This window comes from Eschrichtius robustus, chromosome 14, assembly GCF_028021215.1.
Source record: "Eschrichtius robustus isolate mEscRob2 chromosome 14, mEscRob2.pri, whole genome shotgun sequence".
NCBI lineage: Eukaryota > Metazoa > Chordata > Mammalia > Artiodactyla > Eschrichtiidae > Eschrichtius > Eschrichtius robustus.
Genome location: NC_090837.1, coordinates 92,431,694 through 92,450,904, shown reverse-complemented (window position 1 = coordinate 92,450,904; position 19,211 = coordinate 92,431,694). Strand labels below are relative to the sequence as shown.

The 19,211-nt window shown below is 35.4% G+C and overlaps 1 protein-coding gene across 2 annotated transcripts in view; it reads right to left on the bottom strand.

Moving 5' to 3' along the window:
• The window catches only part of DOK6 (docking protein 6), a 419,540-nt gene that overhangs the window by 135,473 nt on the left and 264,856 nt on the right, over positions 1-19,211 (bottom strand). For both annotated transcript variants that reach the window (XM_068563092.1, XM_068563091.1), the window contains exon 5: positions 8,148-8,337. In XM_068563092.1, the coding sequence (XP_068419193.1) occupies positions 8,148-8,337 (190 nt within the window). The remainder of the gene's footprint in view (positions 1-8,147; positions 8,338-19,211) is intronic.

Sequence of the window (19,211 nt, the reverse complement as noted above, 5' to 3'; positions counted from 1 at the left end):
CGAGGATGCAGAACCCAGTGGATACAGAGAGCCAACTGTACTACAACATTTTATATGAGGAACTTGAGCATCCTTGGATTTTGTTATGCATAGGGGGTCCTGGAACCAAGCCCCCACAAATACCGACAGACAACTGTACTAATAGATGATAGAAATTTATCATACCGTTACAAGGTATTAGATGATAGGGAACAATAGGTGTGTAAAATTTAGAACAAAAATATATTCCAACACTTCCACATACAAGATTTATTTTTTCCAGCTTTATTGAGGTGTAAGGACAATAGAAGTTGTATGCATTTAAGGTATTCAACATAACTTTTTTTTATTAAGACCATTTTCTAGTGTAGTTTTTAGTTTCACAGCAAAATTAAGGGGAAAGTACAGAGATTTGACAAATACCTTCCCCCACACATGAATAGCCTCCTCCATTATCAACATCTCCCACCAGAGTGGTACATTTGTTGTACTTAATAAACCTACACTGACATCGTAATCACCCAAAGTCCAGAGTTTACATTATGGTTCACTCTTGGTGTTGTACATCCTATGCATTTGGACAAATGTATAAAGATGTGTATCCATCATTATGGTATCATCCAGAGTATTTTCACTGCCCTAAAATTTTTCTGTGCTCTATTTATCCTCTACCATCCTCGAACCCCTTGGCAACTACTGATCTTTTTACTGTCTCCAGTTTTGCTTTTTCAGAATGTCATATAGTTAGAATCATAAGGTGTGTAGCTTTTTCAGATTAGCTTCTTTCACTTAGCAGTATGCAATTTAAGGTTCCTCCACATCTTTTCATGACTTGATAGTTCATTTCTTTTTCGGGCTGAATAGTATTCTATTATTTGTATGCAACACAGTTTATCCATTCACCTTCTGAAGGACATCTTGGTTGATCCCAAGCTCTGGCAATTATGAATAAACCTGCTATAACCATTCATGTATAGGTTTTTGTGTGGACATAAGTTTTCAACTTCTTTGGGTAAATATCAAGGAGCCTGATTGCTATACTGTATGGTAGGAATATGTTTAGTTTCATAAGAAACCACCAAATTGTCCTCCAAAGTGGCCACACCATTTTGCATTCCTATGAGCAAGGAATGAAAAGTCCTTTTATTCCACATTCTCTCCAGCATTTACTGTTGTCATTGTTCCAGATTTTGGGCATTCTAGCAGGTGTATAGTGGTATCTAATTGTTATTTTAATTTATATTCCCCTGATGATATATGGTGTACTTATTTGCCATCTATATATCTTCTTTGACAAGTTATTTGTCAAAGTCTTTGGCTCATTTTTTAATTGGGTTTTTGCTTTCTTACTGTTGAGTTTTAAGAGTCTTTGTAATTTTGGATAAAGTCCTTTATCATACGTATCCTTTTCAAATATGTTCTACCAGCCTGTGGCTTGTCTTCTCATTGAGAAGTCTTTTGCAGAGCAGAAGTTTTTAATTTTAATGAAGTCCAGCTTATCAGTTAACTCTTTAATGGATCATGACTTTGGTGTTGTGTCTAAAATGTCATCACTATACTCAGGGTCATGTAGGTTTTCTCCTATGTTATATTCTAGGAGTTTTATTGTCTTGCATTTTACATTTAGGTCTGTGATCCATTTTGAGTTAATTTTTGTCAAGGGTGTAAGGTCTGTGTCTAGAATTATTTTTAGCATGAGAATGTCTAGTTTTTCCAAAACTATTTGTTGAAGAGGCTAGCTTTTCTCCATTGTATTGCCTTTGCTCCTCTGTCATAGATCAGTTGACTTTACTTATCGGGGCCTATTTCTGGGCTCTCTATTCTGATTCACTGGCCTATTTGTGTGTTCTTCACTAATACTACACTGTCTTCATGACAGTAGATTTATAGTTATGTCTTGAAGTCCGGTAGTATCGGTCTTTTCACTTAGTTCTTTTCCTTCAATATTGTGTGGTCTATCTCAACCGTTTTTAAGATTAGTGATATTAAATACATTTATAATATTGTGAAACCATCATCACTGTCCATCCCCATAACTCTTTTCATCTTGTAAAATTGAAACTCTATACTGATTCAACAATAATTGTCCATCTCCTCTCCATCTAGCTCCTGGCAATCACCATTCTACTTTCTGTCTCTATGATTTTGACCACTTTAAGTACCTCATGTAAGTCGAATCATACTGTACTTGACTCTTTGTGGCTGGCTTATTTCACTTCACATAGTGTCCTCAAGGTTCACCGATGTTACAGCATGTGTCAGAATTCCTTGCTTTTTATGGCTGCATAATAATCTTCATTGTATGCATATATCACATTTTAAAAATCCATTTATCCATTGATGGACACTTGAGTTGCTTTCATGTTTTAGCTCTTGTGAATAATGCTTCTACGAACATTAGTGTACAAATATCTTTTTGAGACCCTACTTTCAATTCTTTTGGGTGTATACCCATAAGTGGAATTGTTGGATCATATATGGTAACCCTAGTTTTAATTTTTTGAGGAACTGCCATGCTGTTTTCCACAGGGGCTCTACAGTTTTACGTACCCACCAACAGTGCACAACAGTTCTAATTCCTCCACACCCTCACCACCACTTATTATTATTATTTTGATAGTAGCCCTCCTAATGGGTGTGAGTGGCATCTTATCACAGTTTTGATTTGCATTTCTCTAAAAATTAGTGACGTTGAGCATCGTTTCATATGCTATTGACTATTTGTATATCTTCTCTGGAGAAATGTCTACTTAAGTCCTTTGCTTATTTTTTAATTAGATTGTTTGTTTTATGTTGTTATTGATTTTTAGAAGTTCTCTCTATACTCTAGACATTAATCCCTTATCAAATATATGACTTGTAAATATTTTCTCCCATTTCGTGAGTTGCCTCTTTACTCTGCTGATATTGTTTTTTGATGCACAAATTCTTTAAATTTTCAATAAGTTCAATTTGTCTACTTTTTCTTTTGTTGCCTTTGGTGTTATATCCAAGAAATCACTGCCAGATCCAAAGTTGTAAAGTTTTGATCTATGTTTTCTTCTAGGAGTTTTATAGTTTTAGGTGTTACATTTAGGTCTTTGATTCACTTTGAGTTAATTTTTGTGAAATATGGTGGTAAGTAAGGGACCAACTTCATTCCTTTGCACGTGGATATACAATTTTTTCAGCACTATTTGTTGAAGACTGTCCTTTCACCATTGAAAGGTCCTGGCAGGCTTGCCAAAAATCATTTGGTTATATATGTGAAACTCTTTCCTTTTTTAAAATTTATTTTTAAATTTAAAAATTTCCATATAGTAACATTCATTCTTTGTGCCAAACAGTTCTCTGGGTTTTGACAAATGTACAGAATTACATATCCACCACCTCAATCAGGATAAAGAACAGTTCCACCATCTCCCAAATTTCCCTTATGTTTTTGCTTTGTTAGTCAATTCCTTTCTACACCCCACCCTCTGGCAATCACTGGTCTCTTTTCTAAGCTTATAGCATTTTTTCCCCATATACGTGGCATCACAGAGTATGTTGTTCATAGGATATGGTTTCTTTCACTTAGAACAATGAGTCTGTGATATATTCATCATGTGTGTATCAGTCATTTGCTCCTTTATGTTGCTGAGTAGCACCCTATGGATTTATCACAGTCTGTTTATTCATTCAGTGAAGGGTATTTCATTTGCCCAGTTTTTGGAAACGATGAATAAAATGGCTAGCTACATTCATGTATAGGTTTTGGTACGAACCTATATATATTTTTATTTTTCATGAGGAGATACCAAGAAGCAGATTGCTGGATCATATCTTAAGTGTATGTTGAGGTTTATTTAAAACTGTCAAAGTGCCTTTCCAAATCACTGTACCATTTTGCATTCCCACCAACATTATAGGAGAGTTCCATTTGCTGTCCATCTTTGTCAGCATTTGATATTGTCAGATTTTCCTTTTTAATTATATCCATTAGAATAGATATATAATTGTATCTCATTGTGGTTTTAACTTGCATTTCCCTAATGAATAATTAGGTTTGGAATCTTTTACTGTGATAATTGATCAATCATATGTCTTCTTTGGTGAAGTTTCTGCTTGAATCTTTTCCCTATTTTTAAAATTGGGTTGTATTTTTTCTTATTTTTGAGTTGGAAGTTCTTTATATGTTTTGGATACAAGTGCACTGTCAAATATGTGACTTCCAAATATTTTCTCTAGATCAGTGTCTTGCCTTTCATTCCCTTAAAAGTATTTTTGCAGAGGCAAGTTCTTAATTTTGCTACAGTCAAATTATCTTTTGGGGGGGGGGGCGGAATAATCATGCTTTGGTATCACATTTAAAAACTCTCTGCCTTACCTTTTATTTTAACTAACTGGTCATACATTAGAGAAGGAAGGATTTCTCTCTGCATTACTGATCAAAAAAGGTTTAAGGATAGAATAAGCCTCACTATGACATCACAAAATCCTTGATTATAGAGCATTTGCTTCCATTAATCATCTTCCTGTGGGAACCGTATTGTTTTATATTTCCAATTGTTAAAAATCTGTAACCAGATTTTCCCCAGGCTTCTCAATAGGGATAATATTATCAAAGTTAGTAAGACATACATTTTAAGCACCAATTGTGTTATATTAAGCATTGTGCTGAATAGGGAGGTTATGTTTTGAACAATCATTTTATAAAAAAGGATTCGGGGCTCACTTGAATTTTGCTATACAGGCATTTGAGCTCATCCTTATTTTTGCTTACAATATTTATGAGGTTATGTGAAGTGAAAAAGCCACATCAGCAGTTAAAAAAGTGGTTTTGTCTTTCACAGGATAAAACTGCACATAATCATGAATCCTATGACTTCCTCTGCAGGTTTGGATATCTTTTTTGATTTTTTGATTAAATAATCTTGCATGACAACTGGGTCGTTTTCACTCTTAAAATACAAACTTAAAACCTTTATGGTAAAAGAGCAATTCCTGGGACTTCCCTGGTGGCGCAGTGGTTAAGAATCCGCCTGCCAACGCAGGGGACATGAGTTCGATCCCTGGTCCAGGGAAATCCCACATGCCATGGAGCAACTAAGCCTGTGCACCACAACTACTGAGCCTGCGCTCTGGAGCCCGCGAGCCACAACCACTGAGCCGACGTGCCACAATTACTGAAGCCCGTGCGCCTAGAGCCCCTGCTCTGCAACAAGAGAAGCCACAGCAATGAGAAGCCTGCTCACCACAACGAAGAGTAGCCCCCGCTCGCCGCAACTAGAGAAAGCCCACGCGCAGCAACGAAGACCCAACGCAGCCATAAATAAATAAATAAATTTATTTATTTATTTTTAAAAAAAAAAAAGAGCAATTCCTCTAAGCAGGCAGGGGACTATGTCTTCATCTCCCCAGGCTGCGCCCCTCGGAGGACAGCTCCCAGTGAACGCTTCCTGGTCCTTGCTCTCCTTCTGTCCTCACATGTAGGGGGTAAGAATGTGAGGCTGGATGAGGTATGCTCCTCTAGAAAGAATGACCTTGCTCCTCTTTTACTGTCTACTCTTATCTTTTATTGGTACAGTAGAATTTAAAGTGCATTTTGGAAAAAGCCTGTCAGTAGAAAAAAGACTACTTTGACATCCAATTTTATTACATTCCAGTACATGCAGTAGTATAAATAAATGGCTAGAAACTGCTTCCAAATTATGTGCCTTGTGCAAAGAGCTAGTAAAATAAAACGCAGAAAATGTCATTCTTCAGCTCAAGGTTCACTAGGATGACAGGCCGGGCCTCACCTGCCAACTTTTCCTTTAAATTGTCACTGGTCATCACCCACACCATTCCCCTCCCCGCCTCTCCCAGTCCTGGCCTAGGGAACACAGCGTCCTGCTTTCATTTCTCTGGATCACACATGGACAAAACCTTCTGTCCTTGGCTACCTTTAATAAGAGTGAGATCTTCTGGAATTTACAAACTAGACACACAGAATCATGGTCAATAGCCCAATTATTAAAGGGCAAAGGACACCCAAAATTCAAAGAAGGAAAAATATAGAAACGAACACAAGGACACACCTCCAAACATAAAGAAACAAAGGAGAAAAGAAAAAAAATAACAAGATATCCAAGTCCTCTATCAAAAGAGAAACATCTTAAATCATCATTTTAATGCTGTGGTTATGGGGTCAAGAAGAGCACTCTCTTTGCACCCTTAGAGGGCGTGTGAATTGATATTACTTCCCTTGAAAGCAATTTGCTATATTGTGAAGAACCCTGAAAATGTTCACAGCTTTTGACCCAGTAATTCTTCTTGAAAAAGGCTCTGCTAAGAAAATGATCAGATATTTGCACATCTTTTCGCAGATGGTCGGTCAGTGTGGCTTTATTTATAATAGTTCATTCTGGAAACACCCTAATATTAAATTAATGATAGTACAGCCATATGTTCAGATACCATATGACCACAAAAATCTTGATTTTACAGGACTCAGAGATTACGTCTCAATATAATGTAAAGTGAAAATATGCTGATTTTAAAATATCTTGGAAAGAAGTAAACCAAAATATTAAAAGCCATTTTCTCAAGATGGAGAAATTATGAGTGATTTTAAGCTTTTCTTTCCAACTACTCCCTCAAAAGTTTGGGTTAACTTTTTAATCAGACGATATAAAGTATTAAAAAATGGAGACTTACAAGAAAAATGTAAAAAGTGCAAAGCCTGCTCAGGTTATGAAAACATACTTCTGACTTTACTTCGCCTATCTAGGAATAAAGGCCTGGCTGTATCTCACAGCTTCAAGACCCCCTCTCCAGAAAATGCTTGGGGCTCTCTCCCCTTCCTTGGCCCCATTCCTTCCAGAGGAAGCGTTTTGTTGTAAAAGTAACAAATGCTCATTGTCAAACCTCAAACAGTGGGAAAGTGTATAAAATAAGGATAATAAATCCCCTCCAACTTTCTTTCCCCACTTTTTCTTTTCACATTAAAAACACTGGGGGATAATTTGCATATAACAATGCACACCAATATTTATAAACAGTCCCATGGCTCTTGACAAAAGTCAGGATACAGGGCATTTTCACCGCCCCCAAAGTTCCTTTGTGTTTCCTGGAGTCCATTCTCTCCCTATCCCCAACCCTAGGCAACCATTCATTTGCTTTCTGTCACTGTAAATTAGTTTTGTCTGTTGTAGAATTTCCTACCAATGGAATTACACATAATGCTTACAACAATGTTTTTGAGATTCATCTGAGTTGTGTGTCATGGGTAAGTAATATTCTGTTGTATAACTATTATAATTTATCTATCTAGTCACATACTGACTTCACTGTAATTACCTTATAAGGCCACAGATTCATTTCTAGAATGTGATAAATCATGTCCTCAAGTGTGACTACATTAAACATCTCTTATATAGAATCCCTAAACCTAAGTCTTGTCTTGGATGTGCAACAACAATATCACAAAGGGGTCAGAGCATAATGACATTGATTCAGTTGGTTGAAGCTCACGTCTAAACCCATACATGTGAATAATGATTGTGAAGCAAGCATTCATTTTAGACATTTATGGATTCCAACCATATGCTGTGATCAAGAAACCAATGTATTTGTCTTGACATACTACGTTTAAAATCTGAATTACACATTTCATAAACTATGGATTTGCCAACTTTTTTTTTGTCATTCTGAATTAATAATACTTAATTAATGTTATTAACATAAACGTCTGGGTAAATGAATATTTCATCAACTTATCTCAAACCTAAAAGGTAGTATTTAAGCAATTTTATATAAAACTCCTTTCAAAATATTTCCCTTTAAAAAAACCCCACAATTATAATGCTGGCAAGGACATGTTGAATTTTATGGAGATCCTATTGCACCAAAAATATAGGAGGATGCACCCCAAATATAATATTGTAATAATTTCACAAAGATCTTGTATAATAAAGATAATTATGAAACTGGTTTGATGCCAGAGTAAGAGGCGGGAATTATTTTGAATGGGGTACTTAACCTGCCATAGAATTAACACAATTTTATTCAGATTATCAGTAAGAATGTGAAGAAATTATTGATATATATTTGGTGATCTCTACCCTTCATGGAAATGAAACGGCCAGCCTGGGCTTTGTGGGACAGAACCTTTGCTCCAGGAGGGCCGCGACCTCCTGCCTGTGGCTTCTGTGCTCAAAGCTTACCTTCCTGACTCAAACGTGAACCATGTTGAGTCCCGCCCGTATCTCCTCAGTGAGCTGAGAGGCCACATCACCAGCTTGACCTTGGCATTGTGGATATCCCAGAGATAGATATTCTCATGAGTGATCTGCATTGTGCATTCGCCATAAATGTCCAGATTTGGTGTAGGCATAAGATACACATTGAATCGTTCTGCAAAGAAACAAGGAATGGAGAAAATGAAGCCAAAAGAGGTGTGACTTTTTATGGCAGCACTGTATGAATTTGTATACCTACCTACAGCCTTCAGAAAGTGTTACCGTGTCCCTTGGTGACATCGGTATATACTGCGAAACACTACCTTTTTCTTGTGTGGGAAAAGGAGTTAAAGTATTCTTAATCATTAATCCATTCACTCATTCTTCAACTTTTTGTTGCATGCATTCTCTACGGTGGGGATTAAATGGTTAAATTGTACAGTGGGAACATAAGGGCAAAAAACTAATTGGAGTCTGCCCAAATGGCGTAACTGTCCGCTTCTTCACATAATCTTAAGTGGACATCATAGAAATAATTTCTGCGAGGAATGTCTTCTTTAACTTACACGAAAACTTACTCAGTTTTACCTATGAGGCATGAAGTATTTAATGCCCACTCAGACTGACTCTCAAAGCACAGAATGTTCATGGTCAAATTCAGCTTATGATAATTGCAGATATTCATTACTGCCTTTGGCAGAACTTCAGACATTGTTTTGGTATGCAAAATAAAAGCACATAACTGCTTTCATTCCTGGATATTTTGAAATTGAAAATCTGATTATTAGGCAATGATTCCAAACCTTGCTTTACAACTTTTCGTGTATCTCAAAGGTTACCACAAAATCCTGCAGCCCGTGATCCCCATTTAAATGCATTAGATGCACTTTATTTTGAAAAATAAGGTTAGTTGGTAAGTCCCAGGAAGTAAAGAACTTGGTATGACCTACAAAGTGTCCTATAAAGTATCCCTAGCTCCTAGCACCGTATTCTTGGTTTATAGTAAATGATCAATAAATATTAGTTAATTGTATGAATGAAATAAATATATCCCACGATGAATATGGGCTGCAAGAATTGAGGAATTACAAAAAAATAATGAGTCGTGATAACAAAAAGTTTAAGAATAACTGGCAGATACATCTTTGTGAGTTTGAATTTAATTGTGAATAGTGCTTTAAAGGCAGTGCTGTTGCATGAATTATTTTGAGAGGCATAATGGTGCAGCTGCAGTTTGTAAAGGATTGAGATGTTTAGAAATGTGCTATCATCCATCATGATGCGACAATCTGAAACACTGTATGTTTGCTGGCACTGAGCTGGAATTGTCTGTAAAATAGAAAGAATCTTTTCAGTGGCAGGTATTTTGTAAAGCAAGGATTTTCTGATGCAAAATCAGTTATATTTAACTTAAGCACGACAGCTTGAAACTTAGTAATCATATGGACAATATTTATGTTCAAGTGTCTAGATATTCTGGGACCAAAAATAATCTAATGATTCAATATTCTAATTAGGTTGTTGACCCATGAAAGTAATATGTATATAGATTTCACAATTATTTCCCAAAGAAAAGGCAAAATGAGATAAATTCTATAGCTGAAAAATGAAGAATATTGTCCCATTAATTATGTGCAATAAAAGGCTGTATCTATATCTACATAGACACATACATATTGCATAAATCTTAAAATTCTTGTGTGCAAGTATCTACATGCAGCATTAAATACATCCCTCACTTTCCCAGCACAGTTCCCTCTCCAATGGGATTACAAATAAATCAAAAGGGTATGATTTAATATGAGAATATAAATGAAACTTGGACCCAACAGAGTGACTCAGGGCTATAGTTAATGCCTGAACAGCAATATTCTTTTCTTTGCTCAAGACACTTTTGATGAAGTTCAGCATCTACATTTGGAACTAACCATGTGTCAGTGGCATCTGTTGTGCATAGGGAAAATATTGTCATTATAAAAGTGGAAAGTGAAACAGTCCTCTAAATGCTTTCCTTTCCATCAATCCCGGAGTCTGAAGAAAGCATCGGAAGACTCACTGCCAAAATGCCAAGAAATAACAACACTTTTAAAAAAATACTGAAATAAGTAAACATCATTAAACAATCTTACTGTTGCTTATGACTGCACTGACCCTTGATATTCACACCCATTGTTTGTAACTGAAAAAACGGAGCATACAAAAAAATGATCCTGACACAGAGTGTCCTTCAACTGGATGTTCCATGAAAGGTTGCACATAATCTACACAGTATTTCAGAGGACCCAGAAGAACCATAACGTTTTCACAGAAATGTCTGCGTGCTCTAATGTTAGCAGATAAAACCTAACAGTAATAAACACAGAAAAAGTACAGTCATCACGATGGCCATTGGAGAAAGCTGGAAAATAATGAATACATGAATTTATTATGAGTCACATGACATAGGGCTCTAGACACCAAAGTCTTTGAGGCGCATTTACGAACAAATTCAAAGTGATGGGATAGCTCCCCAAAGGAGCCCTTCCAGGGCCACCTCTAGGCAGCACAAAGCAGGTGAACCTTACCTGCATCCCTTCCCTCTGGCCTGCCTTCTACTTTCCCACATTTTTTTTTTTAACCTGGCAACTCAAGTAACCCCTTTTTGCTACGGTTTTGAATGCTCCTACCTTCTTTTTGATGCTATTTCTTCTATCTTAAGAAAGGAATTACCCCAAACAATTTTATTTTCAATATTTAAATATTCAAAATTTATCTTCCTCTAATGGCTAATTTCCAAGGATTTGAGATTCAATGAAAACGTAGGCTAATTAATCCAGCAGAAAACCAGGCACAGAAAGATAAGGGCAGCACATCAAGTCATTTAGCAAATTATACTTCTTTGAATTCCAATTTAACGGAAGGAAGGTTTCTGCATTTGCTATGAAGAAATTATTTTATGCCCTTAGCAACATAAAACACATTGTTTTACTAAAACTTGTTATGTTTTCCATTGGACCATTTCAATATGAAATAGTCAAAACTGGTTCCATTAAAATGACTTTTAAAAATACTTACCTCTGTGAAATAATTCTATCAGGCAGGTTTTTTAAACCAATCTCTGATCATGTCACCTTTTTATTTAAGAAACTGCATTTGGGTTTTACTGCCTAGAGTACTGGTTTTCAGGTTTCAGTGTGCATCAAAATTACCTGGAGGGCTTGCTTCAATACAGATGGCTGGCTTGCCTCCACCATTATTGTTTCTGATAACAGTAGGTCTACCCCAGGGCTGGATAATTTACATTTCTACTTGTTCCCAGGAGATGTTAATGCTGCTACTCTGCGGACCACACTTTGAGAAGCGCCGATTTGTGAAACTCATTTAAAAATATTGCCAAGGAAGTCGCAGCATCAGAGAAACCATGAGGAATGCTTTTGAAGAGTAGTGCTATGTTCCAGTAGAGCAAATCAGCACATTTTCTTCAAAATTGCTTTCTAATCTTTGCTCAAATCAATTAATCCTATCTCAACTGACTCATGACTGACTTGTCAAGAAAGGGTTCTTATGCCAACTGGAACAAAAGAAGGGAGAGAGGCATAGAAAGAAAGGGGGTATATGAGAGATAGTTTACAATTCAGCAAGATATGTATATTCCAAGTATTTCCTTTTGAGATCATCAACAATAACAATAAAAACACTATAAAGAAGCACTAAACATCAGAGTTCCAAGTAGCCAAAAGAATTAGAAAAGAAACTAGCTGTCTAAATAATGATAATAATGTCCTGAAACATGAATAAAATATAAAGTCCTGTGAAGACTGGTGAATGTGTGAAGAAATAAATTTTTGAAAGGTTATGTAAAAAATATTAGTTTTAAATGTGTTCACACATATAAACTATAGAATTCTAGAGTGAAAAATCCCAAACACATTGCCCATAAAACTGTATTTTGGTAAAACTTAGGTTTGTATAATGGCTGACAGATATATGAGAAAACATAATTTTATTTTAAATGGCCAAAACAATAACAAGGTGAAATATTTATAAGAGGAATTGTTCTGTCCAACAAAGATGTTTACTGTTGTTGAATCTGCAGTTGCACTTACTAGGGCAGTTTTACTCTAGGGCTGGATTAAGAGGTCCAAAGGAAGAGACCATGCCCCAAATGGCCTTGACACAGGGTTAAGGTCACAACCACAAGAACAGTCTCGAGGGGGCTACAAAACAAGGTTTGGTCAAATTGAATTGGACAAGATCTGGAGAGAAAGGGTAGCTACATTCAGGAGAAATGGTCCTGGCAAAAGGGATAGTGAGACCCCAGGTGATATGTGGGAGACCCTGAGAAGGACAGAAACCTTCCCTTCTCAGCCAGTGAGGTTGTACATAGATCTTGTTTAGGGCAGGAACTAACCCAATATAATATTATCTGGAGCCTGGCAAGTGGAGGTAAGTGGCGCTTGCAGCTGCAGCAGGAAGCAGAGCATCACAGATGAGGTTTCTGACATGAAGCAAAATACCCTCCAGTGACTAGAAATAAATGAACAGAAAACAAAAGGATGATGAGCTCTTCAACCAGTTTCTTGGAAATTTCCATCTTGTAATAGAAGAGATGGAACACTGGTTTTAAAGGAGAACCATGCTGAAAAACAGACGTATCTGCTCAGCTAAGTTTCCTTGATAATAAATTGAAATATTAAAAAAAAACAGACTTCTGGAATTTATGCATTGAATAATTTTGTGAATCTACCTCATAGTAAACACTCAGTGTCTGTGACTGCATGAATATAAAATACATCTTGTGTATATTAGCTGATTAATTAAAATAAATTTGGGAAATGTCTATTGGATGCCAGTCCACTCTTTTTTCAAAGAAAGTCCTGTAAGTTTTAGCTGTTAGCTGATTGCTGAGCAGTCTATCCCCCTCTGTCTATCCCACTTCTCCTGATACTTCAGAAGTTGTGGGTTTGAAGGTTGGGTCAAAAGAAAGGATGGAACATGGAACTAAGTATTACACCTAAATATGTGAAAAACAAGGGATTCATAAATATTAAAACCATCAGGTTTTCCATGGGGAGAGGTTAAACTTTATAATAACTTCAGTTAAGTCTTATACTTTTACCTTCTCTTCCTAAAATCCAAGTATGGCTCAAAAGGAGAAGCCCCACAATAAGAAAAGTGTTCTTTAGCAATTTGGTGGCATCCCTAATTTTCTGAATTTCAATTACAGGGTCTTCCATATAGTAGAGACTTAAATATTTGTTAAAGTTCATTAATTAAAATATTCAGGTATTATTAAATTAAATAACTTAAAGTTAATATTTATATACATATATATGGTTATGTAATGATTAATAATAGCTCTAAGTGATTGGACAATGTATAATTTTGAATTTCACTTAGTTGTTTCTATCAACCAGTGTTTCCATAAAGTAAAACTCACTCTACATACAACTTACTGGTCAAAATAATTTTAAAGATTTAACAAATTATTTTATAGCAAGAGAATTCAATTTTTTTCTCAAAATTTCATGTGAAAATTGATAGTTACGGAAGACATCTTTTCAGTTAAATTTATTACTGCAGCTAATTCATTAAAAGACCCAAACTTATTTGTTCCATCAAATGTGGAAATGAACCTTGTCCAGTTGGTGACCTTTATCTCCTTATTTAGCCACCACGAACAGCTGCAGCTGCATCCTGTATCCTGCTCGCAGATTCACCATGGTGAGAAGAATAACCACTACACCTCCAAACTCAGGTTGTCCCCCATACTCTCTTGCACACTGCTCTGGTACCAGCCTGGGCAGGACTAGATGATTCTACAGCTCTGCCAGCCTGGGTGAGAGATGAACCTCCCCATCTGGCAAACAATCCAAATTCTGTGAGTGGTTCTCTTGCCTTTCCCCCTTCATCGTGCTTGGAGGGGGGTAGACCCCCTCCTTTCTGCTCTTCTCCTATGAGAGAATCCTCCTCAATTAATCTTCCAGCCTGCTCTTTAGAATTTCATGGTGCTTTTCACCCATTATCCACCACTCTGGGGCTGCAGTACATTTCTGAGACAGCAAGAAAGTCCCACTATAGGCTCTATATTTAACAATTGTTACATACCAATTCCAAACATGAAATTTTAATATTAATACTAATTAGTAAACAGTCTACTAAATGTTATTTAGCCAAAGGACCAGAGTTATTGGTCTAATATTAACCACTAATGAGTAAGTCCACAAGAATCTGGTGTTTGAAAAACTAAATGCATGCTTGGGAGGGTTGGAATTTATTGAGTATTCATTCATCTCAATTTCGAATCTAGATTCACCCCATTGTTTGATACAATATGCTTTGTTTTTAAGGGTCATATGAAGTGCCACAAAATTCAATAGAACCAGATACTACTCAGAAAATAATGAGATATTTCAAGATCATTCTGAACTTTATATTCTTGTCTCCAAATGGCTGTAATATTGGGATATTGCAGTGGTCAGCCTTCAATTTCAGCAGACTTAGAAATGGAGCCACGCTGAGAAAGCAGATATTTGCACATTTAGACACATCTTGAGATCTGTATAATGCAATTAAACCAGCAATGAAACAAAGCATGATTTATGCTTGTCAAAATTTGTGGAACTCTTCAGAAATTGTGACTCCATTTCCACCAGAGTACTGAAATTTGTCAAAATTTATTTTATTATAACGTGGCAATAGCAATAAATGCAGTTGCCAGGTGACATCTGCTCAATGGACACTGTGAATTGGAATCCTTGCAATTCTTGTATCAAATGGCAGCACTTAAAAAAAAACCCAGTAATATCTTTTAATCCCCCAGGAACTAATTTATTTTTTTCCTTCCTTCCTTTCTTTCCTCCCTCCTTCCTTCCTTCTTTCTTTCCTTTTCTTTTTTTTACAAAAAAATTACTGTTGACAGCATTTTATCTGCATTTCCAAGTAAATCATGTTCATTGTAGTAAATACAGAAAATCATTAAAAATTCAACTATTATACCGTATAGAGATAATCTGTTAAAGTAATGTGTATCTTAATATACAAAGATATGCACATATATTGTACTAATTATCATACAGAATATAAAGTACTGAACCCTTTATATTGCCTTTACTATAGTATAAAATTTTCAGGTGCTATTAAGTATTCCTTGGGGATATAATTTTAATGATTGCATAATATTCTACTGTATAGCTATGCCATATTTCATTTAATGATTATCTATTTGATGAATATTGAAGTTAAGTCAACTTCTGTCTGATATAAATTAGGCTACAAGAAAATAACCAACTTTCAGCTCAATTTGCTAAATAATTCACTCATTTTATATTGAGTCATAGGGTTTACTTTATTCTTATATATACATTTTGGATCATTTTAATACTCTTGATTATTAACTTACATTGGGTACTATAATCTGAATTATTGTATTAAATGCCATGAACTCTTTTAAGAACCACACATTGCCAAATTGCTTTCCAGAAATTCCTTACCAATCCGTATTCCAATTAAAAAACATATTTTATATTTTATATATTCATTTTATATAAATGTCCTCTGCCAGATTTTTAAACTAGGTTTATTATTTCTCTGTTGATTTTAAGAATTCTATATACTACAAATTTTTCCTACCATGTTTATGACAAAGACTTCATATCAGGTTTCCTTAATTTTGTTTATGGTATTTATGGCCAGAAAATGGAAAACAGTTTTAGTTTTTCTACTAAGTCCTTTGTTACTGAAAGGTTAAATATTATCTTACCCGCTCATAGCAGTTTTAGCATTTTATTTTTTACAGTAACTGGTATATTGAAGCACAATGAAATGTTCATATCTTATTTAAAATGTTCATTCAGTTTTGACAAATGCACAAGACACAACTCTTCTGTCACCTCAGAAAGTTCCCTTATGCTATTTTCCAGCTGCCCATGGCCCCCAGAAGCAACCACTGATCTGATTTCTAACACTGTAGGTTATTTTTGCCTATTTTAGTAGCCTCCTGTGAGCCAGAAGCTCAGCACGTCACTAATTTATTTCCAGTTTGTGGCATTCCATTTTTATTTTTTATTTATTTCCTTTTAACTTTTTTTGATGGTGTTTTTTGAGGAGCAAAGGTTTGAATTTTGATGAAGCCCAAATTATTTCTTTTTACAGTTTTTTTTTTCAGTGTTTTATATAAGAAATCTTAGCCTATTCTAAATTTGCATCCACCTTAAATTGATGTTTGAGTATGGTGTGAGGTAGAGGTTAAGGTTCATTGTTTCCTGTATAGATATCCAGTCAGTCTAAAACTATTTATTAAAGAAATATTCCTTTTCTCATCGAAATGACCAATAAGCTTATGAAAAAGGGCTTTGGTGCCCTTGTCAAAAATTACTGATCCAGGGCTTTCCTGGTGGTTCAGTGGTTGAGAGTCCGCCTGCCAATGCAGGGGACACGGGTTCGAGCCCTGGTCTGCGAAGATCCCACATGCCGTGGAGCAACTGGGCCCGTGAGCCACAACTACTGAGCCTGCGCGTCTGGAGCCTGTGCTCCGCAACAAGAGAGGCCGCAATAGTGAGAGGCCCGCGCACCGCGATGAAGAGTGGCCCCCGCTTGCTGCAACTAGAGAAAGCCCTCGCACGGAAACGAAGACCCAACACAGACAAAAATTAAAAAAAAAAAAAAAAATTACTGATCCATATATGTGGATCATTTTCTTTCTGTTCTGTTCCACTGACCTATTTGTCTATCCTGTCCTGATTACTGTCACTTATAATAAGCCCAGAAATTAGAAAGGGTACACATTCCAACTTGGTTCTTCCTTTTTGAGATAATTTGGCTAGTGTTGGTCCTTAGCCTTCCAAATACAGTTTAAAATTAACTTGTCAAGTTCTAGAAAAAATGCCTGGCTTTCAGGATTTTTATTGGAATTGTGTTCAATCAATAGGTTACTGTAAGGAGAACTGACATCTTAACAATATTGACTATTCCAATCATGAATGGCTTATCACTACATTTATTTAGATGTCTTTTCATTTCTCTCAGCAGTATTTAGTTTCCACGGTAGAGGTCTTTGCTGATTTTATCTCTGAGTATGCGATTTTTTAAAATGGTATTATAAATGATACTATTATATTTGTAATTGTTCACTGATAATATATATGTGTGTAAATGTTATATATATTTATATAGATAAGTTATATCTATGTAATATTTACACACACATATATACATATAAATACGTACATATTAACTTTTTATCCTGCAACATCACTGAATTCAGGTAGTTGTAGTTGCTTTCTCATAGATTCCTTAGCGTTTTCAAGGTACACTATCTTAACTTCTTATTTTCTTACTAATTTTTATAATTTTAGTTTCTGTTCTTGTCATATCACACAAATTAGGACCTTAAGTAGAGTAAGTAGAATATTGAATAGAAGTGGTAAGAGAGGATATCTTTCTCTTATTCCCAATCTCATGAGGAAAGCATTCGATATTTTACCTTCAAGAATTCTATTTTCTGAAGGTTTTACATTGATGTCCTTCATCAGTTTAAGAAAGTCCCTTCTATTTCTAGGTTTTTGAGAGTTGTTTTCATAAATGCATATTGTATTTTATCAAATGCTTTTTATGAATCAACTGTAATGATCATATGATCTTCTCCCTTGACCTATTAATGTAGTGACACATAATGGTTGATTTCTGGGATTTTTTTTTGCATTTCTGGCATACATACCAATATTGATCAGAGTGTATTATCTTGTTAAGTAATACTTTAATATTCCATTTTCTAATTTTTAAAAGGATTTTGTACTTATATGCATGAAAGATATCTGTCTGGAATTTTATTTTCTTGCATTGACTTTTTCTGGTTTCAGTACCTGGCTTATAGTGGCTTCATAAAATGAATTGTGAAATCATCCCTCCTCTTCTGTTTTCCGAAAAACTTTGCATAGGATTGATATTATTTCTTCTTTAAATAGAATTCAAGAGTGCAACTGTATGGGACTGGAGTTCGTGTATGGGAAGTTGTATAATTTTAATTTAAATTTCTTGAATGGACATAGGGTTCTTTACGTTTTCTATTTTTTCTTAAGTTTCTTTGGGTAATTTGAATCTCTGTTAAGTAATATAAAATTTTATTTTATTTACAAAGCCTATAATCAGAGATAATATTTTGATTTTTTCTTTTATGGCAGATGGAAATTAAAAAACATTTCCCCCGACACTTATCCCTCCAATTTTAACATTTATTATATTATAATCTGAGCTCTGGGACTGTTATTACTACAGTTAGGATTTTAAACTATGCTCAAAGAAAAATGTAGAGCTTTGCAAAATATATTTTTAAAGTGAAAGGCTAAAATTTGATGCTCTAAACATCCACCTCAAAAGATTTGAAAAAGAACCTGCAATTAAATCCAAAACTGTGGAGCAACTGAGTGATTAGTCATAGTGAATGAGAGCAGAAATTAATACATTTTAAAACATACTGAAAAAAAGGTTTAATAAATAGGTAAATCTCTGATGATGCTGACTATGGGAAAAAAAGCCAAAAATAACCCTTATGAAGTAAAAAAGGAGCTATCCCTACAGTGTAGACAGGTATTAAGAAGATACTACAAGGATGTTGTGATTAAATTTATGTCAGTAATTTTGAAACTTTGTAAGAAATGCAAGAAACTTTGCAAGAGATTCCTAAAATCACTGGTAGATGTTTTGAAGCTGATTATAATCAACAGTTTATTACCCTGAGTTCTCAAACTTTAGTGCATGTTAGGTTCCTGGGGTTATTAAAATACAGACATCTGGTCCCACATCCCAGAGGTGTTTGCTTTAGAGTATGGCTGGGGGCCCAGAATTTTCTTGTTTAACACACACTTGATGTGAATGTGACAGAGACATGCACAATATTCCAGAGAAATATGGACTTTCCTGTTGGGCACTGTGCTACTTGCTTTGCATGCTGTATTTTATTTAATCCTTACAACAATCCTATGAGATGTGTACTATCAGTATCATCCCAAAGAGCAGGAATGTGAGATTTAGAGCATTTCAGTCTCTTGACCATGGCCCCAGAGCTTATGA